Source organism: Drosophila yakuba, chromosome 2L (assembly GCF_016746365.2).
Source record: "Drosophila yakuba strain Tai18E2 chromosome 2L, Prin_Dyak_Tai18E2_2.1, whole genome shotgun sequence".
NCBI classification, from domain to species: Eukaryota; Metazoa; Arthropoda; class Insecta; order Diptera; family Drosophilidae; genus Drosophila; species Drosophila yakuba.
The window spans coordinates 2,332,329-2,352,127 of NC_052527.2; the positions used below are offsets into that span (position 1 = coordinate 2,332,329).

At 43.8% G+C, this 19,799-nt stretch overlaps 5 protein-coding genes across 7 annotated transcripts in view; 2 read left to right on the top strand and 3 right to left on the bottom strand.

Moving 5' to 3' along the window:
* Nucleotides 1–508: 508 nt before the first annotated feature.
* On the bottom strand, nt 509–999 carry LOC6526547 (dynein light chain roadblock-type 2). The gene has a single exon (XM_002087621.4). The coding sequence runs from the start codon at nt 899–901 to the stop codon at nt 608–610; it is 294 nt and encodes a 97-aa protein (XP_002087657.1). The 5' UTR covers nt 902–999; the 3' UTR covers nt 509–607.
* Nucleotides 1,000–4,657: 3,658 nt separating this feature from the next.
* Nucleotides 4,658–7,064, bottom strand: LOC6526548. Its single transcript, XM_002087622.3, has 2 exons — nt 6,902–7,064; nt 4,658–6,849 (listed from the first exon to the last, which is right to left on the bottom strand). The coding sequence occupies exons 1-2, from the start codon at nt 6,938–6,940 to the stop codon at nt 5,191–5,193; spliced, it is 1,698 nt and encodes a 565-aa protein (XP_002087658.2). The 5' UTR covers nt 6,941–7,064; the 3' UTR covers nt 4,658–5,190.
* Nucleotides 7,065–7,134: 70 nt separating this feature from the next.
* LOC6526549 lies at nt 7,135–7,928 on the top strand. The gene has a single exon (XM_002087623.4). It carries the CDS (start codon nt 7,249–7,251, stop codon nt 7,798–7,800), a length of 552 nt encoding a protein of 183 aa, XP_002087659.1. The 5' UTR covers nt 7,135–7,248; the 3' UTR covers nt 7,801–7,928.
* Nucleotides 7,929–15,340: 7,412 nt separating this feature from the next.
* LOC6526550 (Golgi-associated plant pathogenesis-related protein 1) lies at nt 15,341–16,319 on the top strand. The gene is made up of 4 exons (XM_002087624.3): nt 15,341–15,433; nt 15,526–15,633; nt 15,698–15,924; nt 15,974–16,319. The coding sequence occupies exons 1-4, from the start codon at nt 15,419–15,421 to the stop codon at nt 16,059–16,061; spliced, it is 438 nt and encodes a 145-aa protein (XP_002087660.1). The 5' UTR covers nt 15,341–15,418; the 3' UTR covers nt 16,062–16,319.
* The window catches only part of LOC6526551 (MKRN2 opposite strand protein), a 52,437-nt gene continuing 48,871 nt past the window's right edge, over nt 16,234–19,799 (bottom strand). For all 3 annotated transcript variants that reach the window (XM_015197824.3, XM_002087625.3, XM_039370724.1), the window contains 4 exons: nt 18,061–18,277; nt 17,504–17,833; nt 16,904–17,090; nt 16,234–16,749 (listed from right to left, as the gene is read on the bottom strand). In XM_015197824.3, the coding sequence (XP_015053310.1) occupies nt 16,339–16,749; nt 16,904–17,090; nt 17,504–17,811 (906 nt within the window). In that variant the 5' untranslated portion in view covers nt 17,812–17,833; nt 18,061–18,277 and the 3' untranslated portion in view covers nt 16,234–16,338. The remainder of the gene's footprint in view (nt 16,750–16,903; nt 17,091–17,503; nt 17,834–18,060; nt 18,278–19,799) is intronic.

Consider the following 19,799-nt stretch of genomic DNA (forward strand, 5'->3'; position numbering starts at 1 on the left):
ATCCTGCCACAACTGTTCACGAAGTTATCTCGAGTGAACAGCTTCGGTGGATGGATTGGCATCGATGTGCGGCATCCGTGTGACTTTACCTAGTTATCAGCTCGGTTTTTGCTTCGCCCAGTGCTCATAATGCACTTTGCATGTAAAATATTTAATTAAATGAAAAATAGCAAAGACCCGGGGAGGAACCACCACTTCGTTGGCCGTGGCATCCGCATGCCCACATGCCCGCATCCTGGCATCCTGGCATCCTGACGAGGCCGCAAAAAAAGTTTATTTGTTTCGTGGCTGCCTCAGTCAGTCTTCATTTATTGTAAATGAGTTTGCCCCGGACATGATGGTGGGTTTCGTGGGGTGAAAGGATCCATGCCATGCATACATATATGCATGCGGGCCAAAGGATGCATATCGGATAAGAGTGCTCCGCACGCAAGTGACATTCCAATTCAATTCCGATTCCCAATGCAAATAATTTGCAGCTGAATGCTATTAATGACGAAATGCTGGCTGGTGAATTCGCGGCTATGGCGAGTATTTTTAATAACATTTACTGAACACTCTGCCATCAAATAATTGCAAGTGAAATGCGCTTGAGCTTGGGTATATTCTAGTCGCAGGGACTCTGGATGACCGTGACGAAGTAATCCTCCTGCGGACACAGCAGCAGCTCGTGCTGATCGGTCCGCAGCCGCAGGAAGGTGAACTCGTTGGTGGCGTCCAGATCCAGGACCACCTGGCGCGCCTTCTCCCGCACGGTTTGCATCAGGGCCGCGTAGTGGAGGGTCAGGTTGTAGTCCAGGGTCGTCTTGATGGGAATGCCGTCGTTATCCACCACCACTATGCCGATGACGTTCTTCATGGACTGAAAGCGCTTCAGCGTCTCCTCCACTTCGGCGGACATACTTTTATTTCCTTTATATTTATTTTATATTTGAGAATTTCGATGCTGACTAGTTGGCAAAGGGATGTTTTACTGCTACTACCATTAATGCAAATAAATGACAGCTCAGAGCATACTGACTTCACCATTATAAACAAAAGGCAATTTGAGCATTTAAAAGGAATAATCAGTTATATTTGTTATAATTCCCTTCGAGATCTCAATACATCGAATGCACAAGTTTTCTATTAGCAAATTACATTAAAAAGAAATATTCACTACAACTATCTTTGCATACTTCCATTTCATTCCCGTGTAATTGAGGCAGCTTTGTCGTCTGACGGGTTCATTTCATCTGCCAGTTTAACGAGTCGATACAAGTTTTATGATGTTCGGCATAATCCGGGAGATCTCGGCGCTGTTGTGTCCGTAAATAAGCATTCAAGTTGGCAACAATGCCGGATGTCGGACTGCAAAAGTTTCGCTTTTGTGGATGGCAAAAGTACGGAAAATTAATTGAATGCTGTTGATGCTGCCAGTGCCCCATCCTTCATCCTTGGCTCCTGATCCGGATTCCGATGCTGCTCCCGCTCCCGGACCACTCGAAATGCAGATGAAATGTTTGCATCAAGTTCGAGGCGGTGCGGAAATTATGCCACTCTTCCGGTTCGTCCAGACTCAGCCGCACAAAAGCCGGACTACTGACGACTACGGGCTACGGACTCTGGACTACGGACTCCGGCCAGCCGGAGTTGTTATGAAAAAGAGTGCAAAATTGTTCACTTTTTAAATTAATTAAAAGTCTTAAAACTCATAATGAAATTACTCAAACGAGCTGACAGCCAGACATACAGACAAACGTAAAAGGATTTGGGCAATGCATATGCAATTTGCTGGCCAGACTTGGGGGAAATGAAACTTCTTATTCGACTTCTGGCCGGCAAGGAAATTCATTTGGTAATTAAATCAATGTCCATGTGAAAAACCTCAAATGCAATTTGTCATGCAATGCCGGAGAATTCAAAATGTGGAAAATGCGCTTCTAACTGCGTTAAATGCGGCTGAAAATGGGCGGGAAAATGCGGACTGCGACGACTATGCATTTTATTGCATATTTGTTGAATAAATAGTTATGCATAGTGAACACAAATAGCCGAATTCAAATGCAACAGGACTCGGAGTCAGTGTCCTTGATCCTGTTTGAATGTTGACTCTCGCTCCCGAAACTAAAGCTGAAATATTTACAAATGTTTTTGCAATCTGCAATATGCAAGCTGCAAACACTTTTTCCACTTTTTAGTGGCTACAAAGTCAGGTGGAACAAAAACATGTTTTCGGCGCACAAAGCAATTTGGCCGCTCTGTTTGGCGATTCGAGTATTTGCTTAATGGCAAATATGCTGCTAATATGCTGCACTGTAATTTGATATTTATGAAAACAAGTTTGCCCTTCGCATTTAATAATATTTCGAGTGCGTTATTTATGCATACAATTCGGTTCGTCATAAATCACATTGAATTCGCTTGGCTCCTTTCGACATTCATACATTCAGCTTTAAAATGTTCGCTTGTTTCTGCTGCCTGAAAAATACTTTGAAATTGACATTCGAGCGATTTAAGTGCGCGCAAATATATTTTATTCTGATGATATTTGACTCGTTTAATGAATCCGTAATTAATTGCCAATTAATTGATTTTTTTAATAAATATGCCTGGTCAGTTTATCATTCATCTGGCACTTCCTCCGTTTTGTCACCTCTCGCATCCTGCATTCACTGCATCCTCACTGCATTTAGTGCATTTGCATAACGCCATTTAATAAATCATAATTTGTTAATCAACGAATCATTGGCCGTATTTGGCCACTCCTGCAAATATTTCAACAATGCCGCAAGGTGATAATGAGATCAACAGAACCAACATACCATCATCTACCATACGATCCCGAGTGCTCCGATTTCAAGTGGCAAATTCGAGTAAGTGAATTACGAGCCAGGACCAGTTAATGAGAATCGTATTTCATTTGCAATTAGCAAGGAGCACACGCACGCATCAAAATGTCCTGGTCTCCTGCTCCTGCTCTCTATGCTGGATAATCTCGTCCTGGCCAAATTCAAATTATGATTGAGCAATGCTGTGGCTGTGCACGTGTCAGCTTTGTTCTTAATTGAATTTTAATTAATTGCCGTGTGTGACGAAAAAGCCTCGACAGCAAAGCCGCTTTAAAGGGCACAATAATCATGTCTGCCGTTGGAGGAGATCGCTAAATTAACCCTCATTAAATAAAAATTAAAATTTCCTGATGAAGCCATAGCGCTGTAGGCTTGTAAATCAATCTTTTGGGTGCAAATTTACGTGATTTCCAAGCTGTACAGTATGTAAACTAATTTACGCAACTTTAAAAGGACATGTGACTACTTTCGTCACCAATTTGCATTGAGTAAGGTTATTCACAAAATCCCAGTAGCTCTCCGAAGCTAAATATACCCTCAATCGCACCTTAAGTGTCAGAAGCGATGAGACACGGCACAAAGCCACCAAAATCGCTTCCTGCCCCCGACTGCAATGCAATCTGATTTGGGGCAACTTAAGGTCCTTGAGTAAGACACTTCGATACCGGGGATCTGCTTAAGTGTGACACTTTTTCATTTGACGCCCGCTTGCGCTCGCAAAGTCATAAGCAAAAATTCCCGGGGGCTACAATTTTAAATTAAATATTACAGCGTGGGCCTGTAGAGATGAGCCTCTGGGCAGGATAAATGCGCAAACAGGATACCCCACTGCGTTCCAGGACCCCAGTGCCTGTCTCTCTGTCTGTCTGGGTGTCTGTGTATGTGTCTCTGTGTGTGTATGTGGGGTGTGAATGTGTTTGTCTGCACCTGACGCCTTTTTGTTGGGGCCTTTTTGGTATTTCATTACAATCCTCCGGCTGTGCGTTTATTTCTGGATGAGCGTGCTTTTGCCTTTTGAACCTATCTCATCGTGATAAATGATACGGATGAGAATGTTGTTGGGTAAGGGAAGTCATATTATTAGAACTTTAATCTAAGTATCATCATCTGATGTACATATTTTAAATAAATTATTTTTCTAGATTACAAGCCACTTTTCGCTCTACTCAACTTAATGCCCAGCAGACCCGCCGCATTTTGCTATCAAAGTGAAAAACTTCTATCATATTTAACTGAAAAAGGTCAACAAAGAATAAAATAGGAAAAAGGAAAACCTTGACATCACCTTTTTCAATCAACTAAAAAGTGTCTTGTTCGCCACGGACCTTCTCCTGTCTCCTTTCTCTGTTGCACCACCATCAGCAGTAGCACCACCATCAGCAGCAGCACCACCACCACCACCAGCACCACTGACTCAATAAGCCGGCATTTTATTTGCATTTTTTTCGTCACTTGCTCGTCTGTCCCAAAGGCTGTCTGTCGTCATTTCTGCCGCTTCGCTGGCTGCCAGCCGAGTTTTTCACTTTGTGCCCCCAACGATTCGCATCATTTTTTGGGGCGTGCAAGGAGCGGGGGGTGGCACAGTGGCGGGGGAGCAGGGAGGTGGGAGATGGGAGGCCGGAGCCATCGGCGGCAGCAAATTCATCATCGTCTCAGCACGCGTCTGTCAGCCGCGCTAAGGATACAATAAATGTCTTTCGCGGTCGCCATTCTCGCAGACAGCGTGTCCTTTCGCAACGTGTCCCGATGGCCCTGGCTACACAGGGAGAAATATTTGCCCACCTTCCCATTTGCATGAGTAGTGGGAAGAGCAGGGGAATTTGTAATTGGTTTCTTGAATTTATTGTTACTACTTAGTTTACATACAAGTGCTGGTTTTGGAAATTAAATGCTTTATTGATTAGTCGCAAGTGCCACATCCTTGGTAGCCAGGACACCCTGTACGGATGAGTTTGAGGTTGAGTGAAATACTCTGTCGGATTAATATGCAGTAGCGCTTTGCATTTTTCCGTAGCCTTCCTTTTCGCTTGTATCGTCATTTTCCGGCGCTGTTGGTTTATTCATTTGCCTTTGCCCGTTTTTCCATCTGTTTTTATATATATTTATCTTTTTCTGGTTTTGCCTCTCAGCCCAGAGGCTCAGGTGCACTTTGGGTATAACAAATTAAACAACTTTATGCAAGTGGAGCTGTATAAATTGCGCCCAGTCTCGGAATATAGATTCACTTGACGTAAGGTGGTTTTTCCTGGATGCTTTACTTTCGTTGGAAATATTATGGTTTCGATTGGCCCCCATCAAATTGAATGTATTAAATAATATTTATATGTTTATTTATATAAACCAAGAGGCAATGGGAAAATTAGGTTTTTTTGGCAACCTTGCTGGCCGCGCCGTAGAGCTCGCGATATTGGGGAAACTCCGACTTGCTGATGTTCTTCAGCTCGAAGAAGGCCTGCTTGGCTATCCAGTGAATGACGGGGCTCTTCCACTGCTTGAGGACCATCTGGTAGTTCTTATCGCCGGTGTCCTTGGACTTCATCACCTGGCTGTAGTTGTACCACACGTAGATCATGCAGCGCAGCTTGAAGATCCACAGGTGATTGGGCACCGATCGGATGATGTCCTGCAGCTGAGCAGTGGCTTCCATGGACAGGTTTCCCAGGACATGGCGGTCCATCATGGCGTATACGATCTTCATGTTCCCCAGATAGTCGTTACGATTCTTTTCAAGTGCGATGGTGACCAGCTTGATCAGTTTGCTGGCAGCGGCATCACCTGCAGGCATCATGAAGTTGTACTTCACATTGAAGCAATCGAAGTTCTTCAGCTGCTCGTAGATGTCCACATCGATGTTCCGGAAGTCCTTCCACCAACCCTCCCAGGACCGGTAGTTCCTGCCCCGATAGATCTTCGTCCACTCAAGGGACAGACTGTCGCGAAAACGGGTGTGGAGACGGCCTTCCATATCATCGCTCAGTTCGGTGATATCCATCATATCGTTGTAGATGTGCTGAACTAGGGGCACCTCCTTGGACTTATTCTGGCGTATTAAATAGTCGGGCGATTTCTTGAAAAAGCGCGCTGCATATGATCTCATGTCCGATGCATAAGGTTCGTTGACCAAATTGGTCACGTAGGGCATTTTTAAGCCCCCAATGGTGAACATCTTGTCCAATATCTGAGTACTTCGTGCGACTGGCTCACGTTCAGCATGTTTATTGCCATCATGACTAACTCCTCGGCGTTCGAATTCGGCCCTGGGATTCTTGAATTGAGATGGTGGTTCCAAGATGTCCGATTCGAAACGCCGATAGCCGCTTGTATTGAAACCCTCATCGCGATCCATATTCATGCGAGTGGGCTTATTAACAAATTGGGGTTCACAATTGTTGCGATCCAAATTCATGCGAGGATGGCTATTACCAAACTGGGTTTCACAATAGTTGTGATCCAAATTTATTTGGCTATTGCCAAATTGGGCTTCATAATTGTTGTGATCCATATTCATGCGAGCATGGCTATTTCCGAATTGGAGTTCATAATTGTTGCGATCCATGTTCATGCGAGGATGTGTATTGCCAATTTGGGATTGGGATTGGGATTCATTAATGGTGCGTCCCGTATCCATGCGAGGTTGAGCTGCCTGAACGTTGCGATAATACGAATCCTCCATAGTGCGAAAACCACTTGGATTGGGATTTCCCTGCTGGAAATTGTCATTCGGCATACGCGTATTGGACTCATTGAACAACTCCTGGCTTAAGGAGCGTCCGAAACTGGAACCCCAATTGAGATTCTCGGGTGGCGGTGGAGTCACACAACTCAAATTCAATTGCCCCCTGGAATTGCTGTCATTCCAGTCACGAGAATTGCTCCTGTCCACAAGCATTTGACTATTTGCAGGACGTCTGATCTGCACTTGGTTACCAATGTTACCAATGTTCTCGGAGAAATTGCGCTGCTTGATTTTCTCTAAAACGTGAGCAGGCAAAGGGTTGGCTCCACCTATGGTCGTCCTCTGCAAAAATGTGTTCTGTTTTAAGTATTCCGGAATTCAGAACCTTACTTACGCGCTTTCTTATCGGTTGTAACTTTGAACGGACTGGCATTTTGCGTTCTTCTTTGAAATAGTAGGGGAAAAAAATTATTCTTCGATTTTTCCGGATTACTTTTCGCCACGAAAATAGTTGCAAGACTGATTCCTGCTCCTAAATTGCTGACGACCTAGAATTTCATAGCCTACTATGTATAAGTATAGGAATTTTAAAATGTTTAACAAACTTCAAGAGTGAGAGCTAGTCATGCCTTAAAATTCAAACACATTTTTAAAAAGTTGTAGTCCTCTTGAAGCAATCGGAAAAAGTTGTTTAAAAATTCTTAGGTTTTTACATATCGAATATTTTCTATATGCGACAAAATGGAAGCATCGTTTATGGTTGCCATGTTCATTTCGGTATTTTGCCACTGCACAGGACTATTTTACAATCCCGTGGAAGCCGGCACGGAATCGACCATGTTTCTGATCATCCTCATAATGTACCTGCATAAATTAAAGTCGAAGCGCGGCTCAATTCTACCAGAAGGCCAAATGGGAGCAATTCTCGAGGTGCCGCTCCTTTGTCTGGCTGCCCAGGTGGCACTGCTGGTCATTTGGCTGCCCACGTTTGCCATCCTGCAATCCTTGGTGGACTCGGCATGCAGAACTGTGCAAAATTGGCTGAGTGACGAGCTCGATTGGCTGGTGAAGAAGATCAATCCACTTATGTTGTCAGTGGCTCTTCTGGTAATGGAATCGGTCGCTTTTCTCGAGGGCTTCGAGATCAAGGATGTGCAGAAGTTCTTTGGCTGCAAGGACGACTTCGTCTCACCCAGTGTCCTTTCATTTGTGGCCCAGGAGGAGGTTAAGGTTTTGAAACGGGAGTGGAAAAAGTTGCAAAGGCAGCGTTCCTCCAAAGGCAAGAAGAAGTGATGTCTTGATAATTGGAAGTAATGCGCAGATGAAATCGGAGCCGAAACAGTACAACCATTTTGTCAAATAAACAAATATAAATAAACACATTTTTTTAACTTGTCAAATTGAATATTCGCAATCTGAAATTAATTTTTTCGCTTCAATTTCTACCCTGTCTTCCTTAAGAAAAATCTGTGCTCCATTGAACGTGATAAACTTTCGGTAATAATTTATTGCAATCACTCAACTCAACGGCCACGTCAATGGCCAAGGCAGAAAATAAGATATAAAATGGAAAAATGCAAAAACCGAAAAAAAAGTGCAGCTGCAAGAGGAGTGTGCAATATTTTAAATTGCTTCCCGAAGGATGATAAAAATAAGAGGCCACAACCGAACTGAAAACATTCGAATAAAATGTGCCGCACATTCGACACACGTCGCGCCAACGAATGTGCAAAAAAAAAAAAAATTGAAATAAATAAGATATAAAATGGTGGCACACACACACACGCAAACAGACGAACACACACGCGATTGGGGAGCCAACAATTTATGCATCACCGATACATATAGGGGCAAACATATACATTTACGACTCCCCACGCGATGCGATAAGTGTGTTTATTTGAGCCTGCCCAATGCAATATTTACAATGCAGCGACACCGAATCTTGGGGCATCTCCTCGGGCGCACACGGCGTATGTGGAATGCGCAGTACATGGAGGGGAATTTGCTGACGCGACTACACTCGGCCACGCCCCCTTTGCCCGCTGTCTATGGGCGCAATTAAAGCAAACAGCCAGGGAAAAGCTAATCTCGAGCGGCTCGTAAATTCCGAGCGGGCATTCCTGTGGGACACCCGAAGGATGTCAAGGATGCCACTGAGCTCTTGGGGGCTCATCCTCTTCCTGAACCTCAACCTCAACCTCCTCATACTCATACTCATCCGGCAATTGAAGCTCGGCACGAAATCTGCGACGCCGGCGGAATGACAAAGCTGCCTTTCTAATTCCTTCTCGGTTTGTTTACGCTGCCAGCGAATCGGGTCGGCTAGTGCCCTCTCATCCTCCTTCGCCGAGGAGGCGAGCAAGTGGCCATCGCATGTGGAGTCAGGAGCTGCTAAAAGTGCCAGATGATGCTGTGCACATGGGTTGGGCTGGGCTGGGATGCGGGATTGAAATGCGGCATCGAGGCGGCATTTGCATATTAATTAAATGTCAAAAGGGTAACGCCAGCAAACAGTTTGTGCCCGCTTCCAATTAAATTGACTCGCGAGGAGTGCGATGAGTGGACCCCCCGCTAAATCAAGGTCAACTGGAAACTAGTTCGAGATGCCATAGAAGTATTCACTGAATACCACCAAAAATGTGTCTTTTCCAAACACAGAGCCTTCTTATGCTCAGGGAATTCAATTAGCTATCCAATACCTAAGCCACAAAGCCCAGAGATTGACTTTCCAACTCTCATTGTAACGCAGCAAATGTGCAGCATGTGCAGATGCCAGAAATTGGCATCTGTGCCTAGGAAAGCCCACTGCCACTCACCAGATCCTTTTGCCATTTGCAGGTCGTCTTCTCGGCTTGAAATGAAAATTCCATAACCCGCTTATGACGCACTGCTGATGGGAAGAGCTGAAAAAGGATACAGAGTGGATGAGGATGAGGATGAGGATGAGGATGGAGATTCGGGCTGACAACGGCAAGTGACGTTTTGCGTCAATGGCCAAATGGGTTTCACTTTTCTTGTGCTGGTTAACCCGAAAATTCTTCTGGCTGAGTCTAATTGGCAGATGCACACGAAACAATTAGGAATCTGGCAGGAGCCAAGTGGATAGCAACACAGGCACTGTGCTTCTTAGGCTAAAAGTTAGAAGATTTTGCTTGGGTTATATAGTGGACGTTAGAAAATATGGTAATATTACCACGAGTAACGATCGATTTCGGAATGGCGTTGATTTCAACGTGGATGTCCCATCTCGATTAATGGATGTTCGTTGGTTAAACTTAAACTGCAACTAATCTCCATTCCAGACAAGGCGCTCCGCAATTCCCCGACATGTCAATTAAGTGATGAAAATTCCTTATCTACCCACAAGGCAGTGGGTTGTTTTACCCAGCATCCTCACCACTCCTCCTGGCAAGTGTCTTCGTCTCCGTCTCCTTTTCTGGTAATTTGCCAGGCCAAAATGTCTGCTCGAGTCAAAAGCCAAACTCGGCAACCGCAGAAGCAGCAACTCGAGGAGCAGCTGTCAAAACGTATAGACGATGCGAAGTGGATACATCATGGGGCTCCGGCAACAGTTGAAAATGCGACTAGTGCGACTAGGTTTGGGGATTTTACCCAAAATCCTAACTTGCATTTCACATGCTGCGGCTCACAAGATATGCAAATCTTCGGCATTGGTGGAAATGTCAAGTGAATTCGGCAGCAGGAAATTAGCACGCAAGTTGCCAGCAAACCGACATCAAGAGTCGAGATGTAGATGGGCTGGCTCAAGTAATTACAACATTTTTTAAAGCCGAATATTTATTAAAACTGTCTTGAATACTTTGAAATTTAAATATCAAGGACTTTTCCTTCTCATTCAAATAATTCTAACCTTTAAAAGGATTATGATGATAATGAAACCTCCCTTTTTATTACTATATTATTATTACGTTTTACTACTGGAGTGACTTGAAATGTGTGCATTTCCACTGGGTTTTCCTGAAAGTGTTCAGACTGTAACCTAGCATTTTCCCGGGCTGTCAACAAATCCAGTTACTCAGCTTGAGCGGCATTTTCCGCTTCAACGCGTTCTCGCAGAAATTCCTTCGCATTTCGGTGTTCACTTAAAACGATTTTCAGTCGCCAGTCGAGCGCAAATAAGTCAAACGGAGTGACCTTTGGACTGGCGTTGGATAAATCGCAGCAAGGGCATTTGCCAATTGTGCACTTTCAGCAGCTGCAAATTTTCCATTTGTCCACTCAACCCACAAAAGTATGCTAAACACGTGGCAAACCGTTTTTGTGGAAAATCAAATTATCAGCAAATTTATTTAATGCATAACATCGGGGTTGGCCGGTTCGCAAAAAATAAATGCGCTTTACACACGCAATTAGCAATATTCCGGCGGCCAAAAAAGCCATTGAAAATTTATCGAAATCAATGGCAATTTCCCGTGGTATTTTCGGTTGATTTTTCTGTGTCAACCCGATAACCGAAAACTGGCGCCGAAAATGCCAAACCGCAGATGCTTTCAGTGCATCGTATAGTGCAGGTTAACCCACAATAAATGTGTATCAATGAGCCATCATCAGCTAATGGGAAATTCTTTGCATAAATCAAAATAATCAATTTTGACTTGGGGCCAATTCGAGATTGGAGCAGCACCCACCTGAGCCGCCCAAACTAACGAGTCAATTTAACACATAAACGCCTATAAGCCAACGACTTTCGGACTTTCGACTTGCAAAGCAGCCAAGTACTCTGGGCGCAAGCACATTTAATTTAGCATAAAAGCCAAGTTTAGAAGTTTCCGTCGGCCACATTTTGTTTGCCTTCACCCCGTCGAAATGGAGCTAGACCGAGTTGATGAACTGTAAATGAACTTTGTGTTTGAATTCGATTTAGTTTTATTGCAACATGCTTGAGCAGCACTCCATCTAGACATTTTCCCAAGGACTCGGACATGCAAGGATGCCAGTACGCCTGTTGGCTTGCGGAATCGAAAGTTGTGGCATTTAATAGCAGCAGTTGCAATTTGTGGTCCCTGATAGAGGCACAGGATACACATAGTATCCTTGTATAGGTTTGCAATATGGGTTTGTACCAAAAAGCCTTTCAGGCATAAAGGCAACATTCCCCATGGAGATAAGTAATGAAAATCGAGAACCAAGACGAATGGTAATGGACTCACATAGCTAGCTAACGCAGAAAATGTTGAGGCCAGATAAGGTATTCTTATCATAATGTGATTGCACAAGTGTCTTATCGCCAAATTGAACGATGTTATAATTGTAATCATTTTCCCACGCTTATTCACAATTGATAGAGATAGAGTACACATAATATCCCAGTTTGTTACAAGAACATTCTTCTTGAGAACACATACTGAATATACAGAACGAATATAAAGTATTAAAAACAAGAGGCTGGAAGCTAAAAGAAGAAACCCTAGCTAGGTAAATGACATTCTACGGCAACGTTGCGTATGCGCGATATTCAGCAATAAAGCCATCGACACGAAATCACAAAATACAAACAGCTGTCAGCGACAGTTAAATGGCGCTCATCATTTTCAGTTATGTGTTTTTTAAATTAACCACTTAAAATGCACAGATCTCACAATCCCACAACCGACAAATGAAGACAGATGAGTTGACAATTAATCCAGCAATCGAGCTCGAATTTATTCTCCTTCCACAACTATATATAAGTTTTAAATACGTAGAAAACTTATCAGTCAAATGCAGACCGGACTTCATCCGCATCAACTTCACTTTTATTTACATTTCCATTAAGTCAACACGAAGAAAAAAGAAATTGGGGAAAAAGTGGACGAGGATTGAAACGAAAAGCTCTACTTCAGCAGAAAAAAAAAACGGAGGTGGAAAATTTACTGAAACAAAGTCAACACGAATTTGCAATTTGGTATAAATTTTCCGCTGCGACCGCTGCACAAATTGCTAATTCGCTAAAAACTTCAAGTTGACACAAGAAATTTGTGTGAATACATTTTTTATGCGCCTCCTTTTGGACACCGCGTTGAATAAAACGCAGAGAGAGAGCGAGAGAGAGCACGATTTAAGTAGAAAGAGATGGCAAGTGCAAAGTAAACGGCTCGGGAAACTCAAGTGTCACTGAATTTTCCACGGCGAGTGCCTCATTTTTGTGGGTATTTGGAATGGCGCACAGCATTCAACATTTAATTGAATAGTTTTGATACAAAATCATTTAAATTTCGTAAGAAAAACTTAAGGTAAATGTAAATGAATATCTATAAATTACGAAGTATCTTATCGGTATATTAACAAGCTTATCAATAACACTTGTCAGTCACAAAAATCAGTGAGTAACAACTTGTTTAATTGCCGCCCCTTTTTCCCACGCTTATCGCACTTCGTTAACACCACTCACCAACTTTTGTCGGTCTTATCAAAATCAGTGCAAATCGTTGACAGTTTGCAAATATTTGTCCGTCACTCGACATTGAGTGGATACTTGACAGGGCTTTGTGTAGCAGCTTATCGCGAACCTTAGCTAACTTTATATAGATAGATGGATACGCTGCTGCACAAGGAGATTTCCCGAAATCAGCAGCTGGATCACAAAGAAAATGCATTTATCTTGCGTCTCTGATGCATTGCTAGTTATTAATACGTCCGATTGATAAATACCCCACTACTAAATTAAAAGTGTCAACGGGGAAACCTTCAATTCGCCCAGCTCGGGTTCCGCATGCTTCCCAGCTGGATTTTCGACAACAAAGCATTTGACATTAGTTGAGATTTTCAATGCTTTTAGCCCGCATTTTCCCCATTTTCCATCGCCATTTCCCATCCCCCATTTCCACGGCGTTGAAAACGTGTCAAATGGAGCAAGCAACGCGGGCGTTTCGGAACATAAGAAGCAGATTGGTTTGGTGCAGCCATAGAAAGACATCTACATCATCGCCATGACGCCGGGTCTGAATTGTTTGCCAGTTCGCCAGCTTGCAGCTCGGAACTTGGTCAAAATCTGGGGTACAAAGTTCGCCAAATTGCTAAGTGCCAAGCGGAATACAAAAGGGGAATGGCGAAGAGCATAGAAAACAATGGTTCTAAATGCCGCTCAAGGTCCTTTTCCTTCGATTTGATTTTGCCCGTGCTTGCATGTTTCTGCTGAACGTCTACTTATACATTTTAATCAGATAACAACCATAACCCAGACAAAACTGAGCCCCTTGGCGACAGTTCATGTGATCGATTCTGCGGGTGCTTGACTCATTTAATAACGTCGTTTTCTGAAAGGGCTAGAAACAGCCACCGTGATTTGAAAATTCTTTTTGACTCATCGCAAGTGTGGCGTGAAAAAGTACAAACTGAATTACCAACCAGTCACACCCACTACTCTCATGCACCTTGGAGAAAAAACGCGGGATTTCGCAAAGACACATTGGCCCACTTTTATGAGCCATGGTGAGTCAAGGCTGATGGATATGGCTTTCAATCGGGCCATTATCTCTCGGGGTCTGTCAACAAAAAGTCCAAGAACGTGTCGGCATGCATTAAATAACATTTCCGTTCATTGATACCACATCAACTTATGATTGAATAAAGAACTGAATGCCACGTGAAAAAATATTTTCATTTGCAACGGGTAAAAAAAGTACATCTAAACCTGGTTAAATATATGAAACTTATAATCACGTTAAATGTACTTTTTATTTCCCATTTATTATTATTTATTTTATTTTTTCCTGTGTATCAATTTTGCGAATTCTAACCCCCTCATTATCATTTGGAGCAGTGTCTCAGTGGCGGTGTCAAGTCAGCCCGTGTCATTTCCTGCGGCAGTCGTCGCAACTGTTGAATTCAATAATGACAACCGATCTGGCTGCCCGGCGAGTAAACAACGTATTAGGAAGTGGGTGGCAGGTGGCAGGTGGCAAGTTCGCAGGTAGCAAAACTTTGCCACGACGCCGGCAGCAAACTTATTTGCTTCGAAATTACGTGTCGCCAAAGTTGGCCGATGCGACATTATACAATTTATATGCACGTATTGCGCTCCATCCAAGATGAAATGTCGACTCCGAGACTGAAACTGAGACTGAGACTATCGCTAAAGCTGAGGTTGTAGCTGAGACTGAGCCTGAGCCTCAGTCCGTGGCTGCTCATCAACGTCATCAACGAGAATGTAATTACATTTTCCCGATTCATGACAGTTTTGCATAACCAAGAGTACCGTTCGTGCCCTTCTCCTTCTCCCTCGTCCTCGTTCCCGTTTCCGTTTCCTGTCCTGTCACTTGCCGCTGTCTGGGATATTGCGTTCATTAATGAGGCAGGCGCTAGTGGCAGCCACAAAAGCCGAGCCGTGGATATGGAATCTGGATGAGGCAGCCACCTCCGGGCAGCTGAATGAGTTTGTCAAGAAAATTCCATTTAAAATCTATTTGAAAAATCTGACTACAGAGGTTAATGGTAACTGCTATAATGGCAAAGTCATTAAATTCAAAACAAATGCTATTTTAACATTGGTTCAGGTTATATTCTTATCGCTAAAAGGGCAATTAAGAATTATTCATTATTGGTTTAATTTATATTGTTTGTCTGTAGCTTTGCAGAGATAACCATTTTGTTATCAAATAAATTTTTAAGGTGCTTCATTCAGTAAAGGCATCTTAATCATCATACTACGATCATTTTTGTTATAAAACAGCTGAAGCTTTTTTTGTATGCTTCACTTCTTTAGGGGAAACGACCAACATCTTATACGATTTGTGATTATTTGTGGCACATTATCCCCATGGCTTAGTCAGCATTTGTCACAATTGCTTTCGCAAAACTCGGGCCAACTGATAAGAAAATGGGTATAAAGGGGCTCGTCGATCCGGACACGATGTCAGTTTCCAAAGTCAGTTCAGTTGGCAGCGCAACTGAAATTTTAATTTAAATAATGAGCGTTCAGCAAGTAAGAAGCAATCTATTATCCTTTAGCTTCTTACCTTAAATTAAATAAGTTGCATACATCCTTGTGTTTATTATTTAAATTTCCATTCTCAGTTCGAGCAAGAAGTTCTTCAAGCCCACAATTCATATCGGGCCAAGCACGGTGCTCAACCCCTGACTTTAAGCCCCAAACTGAATCAGTTGGCCACGGAATGGGCCAGTGTGAGTGCTCTTTAGATCGTTAACTAATTGAGAGCACCATTAAAATGACATTCCACCCATGCAGTATTTGCTGTCCAGAAATCGCATGGAACATCGCCAGAACAGTGGATATGGTGAGAACATTTACATGGCCTCCGGTGGAAATCTGAAAGGTGCCGATGCCGTAAGATCCTGGTACGAAGAGATTCGACACTACAATTGGAATCATTCGACGTTTCAAGGAAACACGGGCCATTTCACTCAGGTGGTCTGGAAGAGCTCCACCGAGTTGGGCGTGGGTTTTGCCAAGAGGTAAGTTCTAAACTTTATAATTAAATTGTTGACTAAACATTTTCTTCAGGGGCAATACCATCTATGTTGTGTGCAACTACAATCCCCCTGGCAACTACAACAATTTGTTCAGGGAGAATGTCGCACGCCCAGCATGATATACTTCGTAATATATTTACTTATATCACGAACTTTAAAACCGCACCACTGAACTACCAAAGACTTGGGCTGAGCGAAGGCTTTGCCATATTTACACAATTTTCATAACATTCCAATAATATTTAAGAATTTCCTACGCCAAAGCAATTTGTTTCCAAAGAATCAATTCCCTTTTTAATTGAAATTTAAGGTACAACTGTTGTTATTCATTTATTAAATTTAACTACGATTAAGTCTTCGTAAAGTTGCATACACAATTTCGCTCTAATAGATTAATTACTCTTCGATGGTGCAGAGCGTGGGTCGTGGGCGTGTGGCAAGTCCTGTAATACTGCTGCTGGAGTATCCTTTCTTTGAGACCTTTTTGCTGCTGCCAAGGCCATCGCACGAATCCGCGGCGTAGGAACTTAGAGGAGTTGTTGCGGATGCTGGCTTACTGCGGTTTTTGGCCTGCTGGCGATGGACGTAGATGCCGCTCCTGCGGATTTTGCGATACAGCGAGATGTACTTGCCCGCCGTCGTCGTCCTTGGAACGATGCACTGCTCGCAGAAGGCGGTCTTGCTGCGGGCGGCCTCGCTCAGGTGGGCGTGGCCGAGGGCCTGCAGGAAGGCCAGGACGAAGGCGTAGCAGTTGTGGCTCTCCTCCGCATAGCTGGCAATGGACCACCGCACCGATTGGGCGCAGATCTGTGAATGCGAATGTCCAAAGGAGCGATGAGTGGCTTGGCATTTGCATTGATGCGCAGCATATCTCTCTATCTATATCTATGTATTTGCTTTATAAAACTTAGAAACCCCAATACAAATTGGGGCACCCTATAATTTCGTATTCCGCACTCACCTGCTGCAGGACCTCGTCCCAGAAATCGTGCCACGGCTCCGGCACATCGCCCACCATCAGCGACTGACGCCACTCCGGAGGATTATCATCCCGCCGATGGCGGCGCAGGCCAAAGCGATCGAACTCCACGATGTCGCCGCCGGATGTGGTCACTGCGATATGCAAATCGGTGGCGTTGCTGTAATCGCTGCGGAAACACAGCGCATCAAAAATATATTCCAGCCATAAAAGATACACCAAAAAGCAAAAGCAAAAAATATGTCCAACAGATATTTGCACAAATTTGTTCGCTGCGAATTTTAGAGATGGTTCTGCTGCGAAATAAGCGTTGGCCAGCCGCTTGGAACAGACTGACTTGGCTTATGGCCATTTAAATTTTTTTTAATTTCGAATAAACTATAGGACATATGTAAGTTTTGTATAATGCAGCGTGATTTCGTACTTTAAACAAACTGGGTGTGTAAATGATTTCGATAGCGACGACACTCCAGTTTGAAATGCACATTGAAACTAATAAAAACATTTCGTTGATTTGCTGCTGGATTTGAATGTCACCAGCTGCAGCAAATGGGTTTTTAGAAGGGTTGCACCCATACTCACTTGAGGAAATCGCCGGCGGAGGGACGCAGGACAATGGCGCACGGATGCTGCGTGGCCCGCACAAAAGGATATGGCAGGCGGAAGGGCAGTAGGAGGTGGCGTGGCATGGCCCTGTCTAGTTGCGCACTCGGATCCGCATCCACATCTGCATCCCCATCCGTATCCGCATTCACATCCGCGTCCAGTGGGGCATTGCAATGGGGACAAGTGTGCGGCAAAGTGAAGCAGAAAACTTTCACGTTGCAGTGATGAAAACAGAGGATGCCCGGATCCGAGGTAATTGTGGTTGTACTTGTCGTAGCCAACATGGCTCTGTGAGTGTGGTTGACTCTACAGTTGCAGAAAAGGATATCAGAATACAAGAGTCATATTGTTCAGAAGTCTTTCATTCACTTAAAGTTAATTTAAAGTCAACGATTCACTGCAGGAACTAAAGGATTGCAACAAAATACTTTTCACAATGTAGATACACTATAATTTAATATTGTAACTTTTAACTTGCGATCGAAGAGGAAAGTATAATGCAACATTTTTATAAAAACCAAGTAAGGTAATACCTTTATTCCCTTTTCTCTTTGTGTTAGCTTCAACTCCTGGACTCTGTTTTCCGGCTCCTGGCTACTGGCTACTGGATACCGGCTCCCCTTCCTTTGGCCCCCGGCTGGGGATCCTTCGCCTTGTGCCCGTATTATAATTGATACACTTTGTCTATTGTGCCACTCTGCTCGTCCCCGTTGGCCAGCTGCCTTTGGTGCTTGTGGCTTTTGGCCAGGCCTGAAACGAAACGAAACGTAACGAAAAATTGTTGTAAATAAGCCGAAAGCAGACGAAGTTGCGACCAAAAGCGGTTTGCCTGGCACATTCAGGCGGTGAACAGTTTCTGTGGTTGAGAGGGCAAAGGTGAGGGGTCATGGAAAGGACTAACAAGGAGTTGCTTTGCCATATTTGTCATCATTATTGGCTGGTCTTGGGTGAAGTGTATTTAAGAGCTTTTCGATTTTAGCAGCACAATACTGGTAAATTTAAGTTGAAATAGGTGAAAAGAAAAAACATTAAATTGAACTAATTTACAGTAGATTTTTTTTAATTTTGTATATTTAAATTATTATTTGGACAGCGGTGGCTAGTGTGTTTACTCAAGTCTCCCTCGGCCAAGAAAATGATTACCAACCCTTGTTGGCGTGTTTGGAATATTGGGACTTACCAAAACCGCACCCTCTGACCAAAGTAAAGCTCCCCAATCAATTAAATTCTATTCGTAGGAGAGCCACCCCAAAAAGGAGCAGTCATATGTTGGCCAACGAAGAAAGCCGGCTTAAAAGAAAGCGGGCCAACACACAAAAACGTAAACAAACCGGCAAAATGCGAATCCACCACCTGGCTGAAAGGAAAAATCGGAAAACTGAACGCCACCAAATTGCCCAAAACAAGAAAGAGAGAGCAAAAGCGCTGGCCAAAGAGAGAGCGAGGGAAATTCTGCCGTCGTAAAGTGGAAAATGCATTATTCACGACGGAATTTCCCCGCTCGGTTCGGCGGACTCGGCTTTCCGGGAACGACGGCTCTAAGGAAGCTCGAGGCGAACCAGTTGACGGCGAGCCGTGCGAGCAGACGGTCGTGTTCCAGTCGCAGTCCCCCAAGGATCAGTTCACACTCATCAGTTAATTCGGGGAGTCCCGCAGTAGAAAAGGTCCATCAAGTGCAACGGTGTGCAAAACAGAGAAACAGAGAAACAGTGTGTGCGATTTCGTGTAAAAACGCAAGGATATACCGTAGTAGCCGAGGCAGGATTTAAAAACATAAACAAAAAATCAAATAACGAACGGATTTTGCTTGTTTACAACTCTTGCGGTCAGGACTTTTACGGATTTTCAAGGGAGTTAGTCGTGCTAGTTTTTGTGGTTTTCCGCCCCCGTTCCCTGGGTGTTTTGTGTTGTGCTGCTGCAAAGTGGAAGATGCCATGGCAACACATTGCTAATCGATGACGTGACCATAAAACAACAAAAAAAGCCAAAGGAACACACAGCAAGCGGAAAAGCGGAAAAACAGGGGGAACCCCCCGCTGCCCACACACTTGGGATAACACAAGGATAATGACCATAAACTGACTTGGTATGTGGCAATCAACATTTTGACAGCGAAGCCCGAAAATTTGGCTAACTGATAAGTGTGGCGGCTAACGAAATTCATTTTTGATAGCCCCAAATGCCAGAATGTAAGCCCTTTAACTGCCTTGGCAACCGCCTTTCTTTTGCCCAATGCCGCATTTCAAGATCGAAAAAGATACGCCAGAACGCA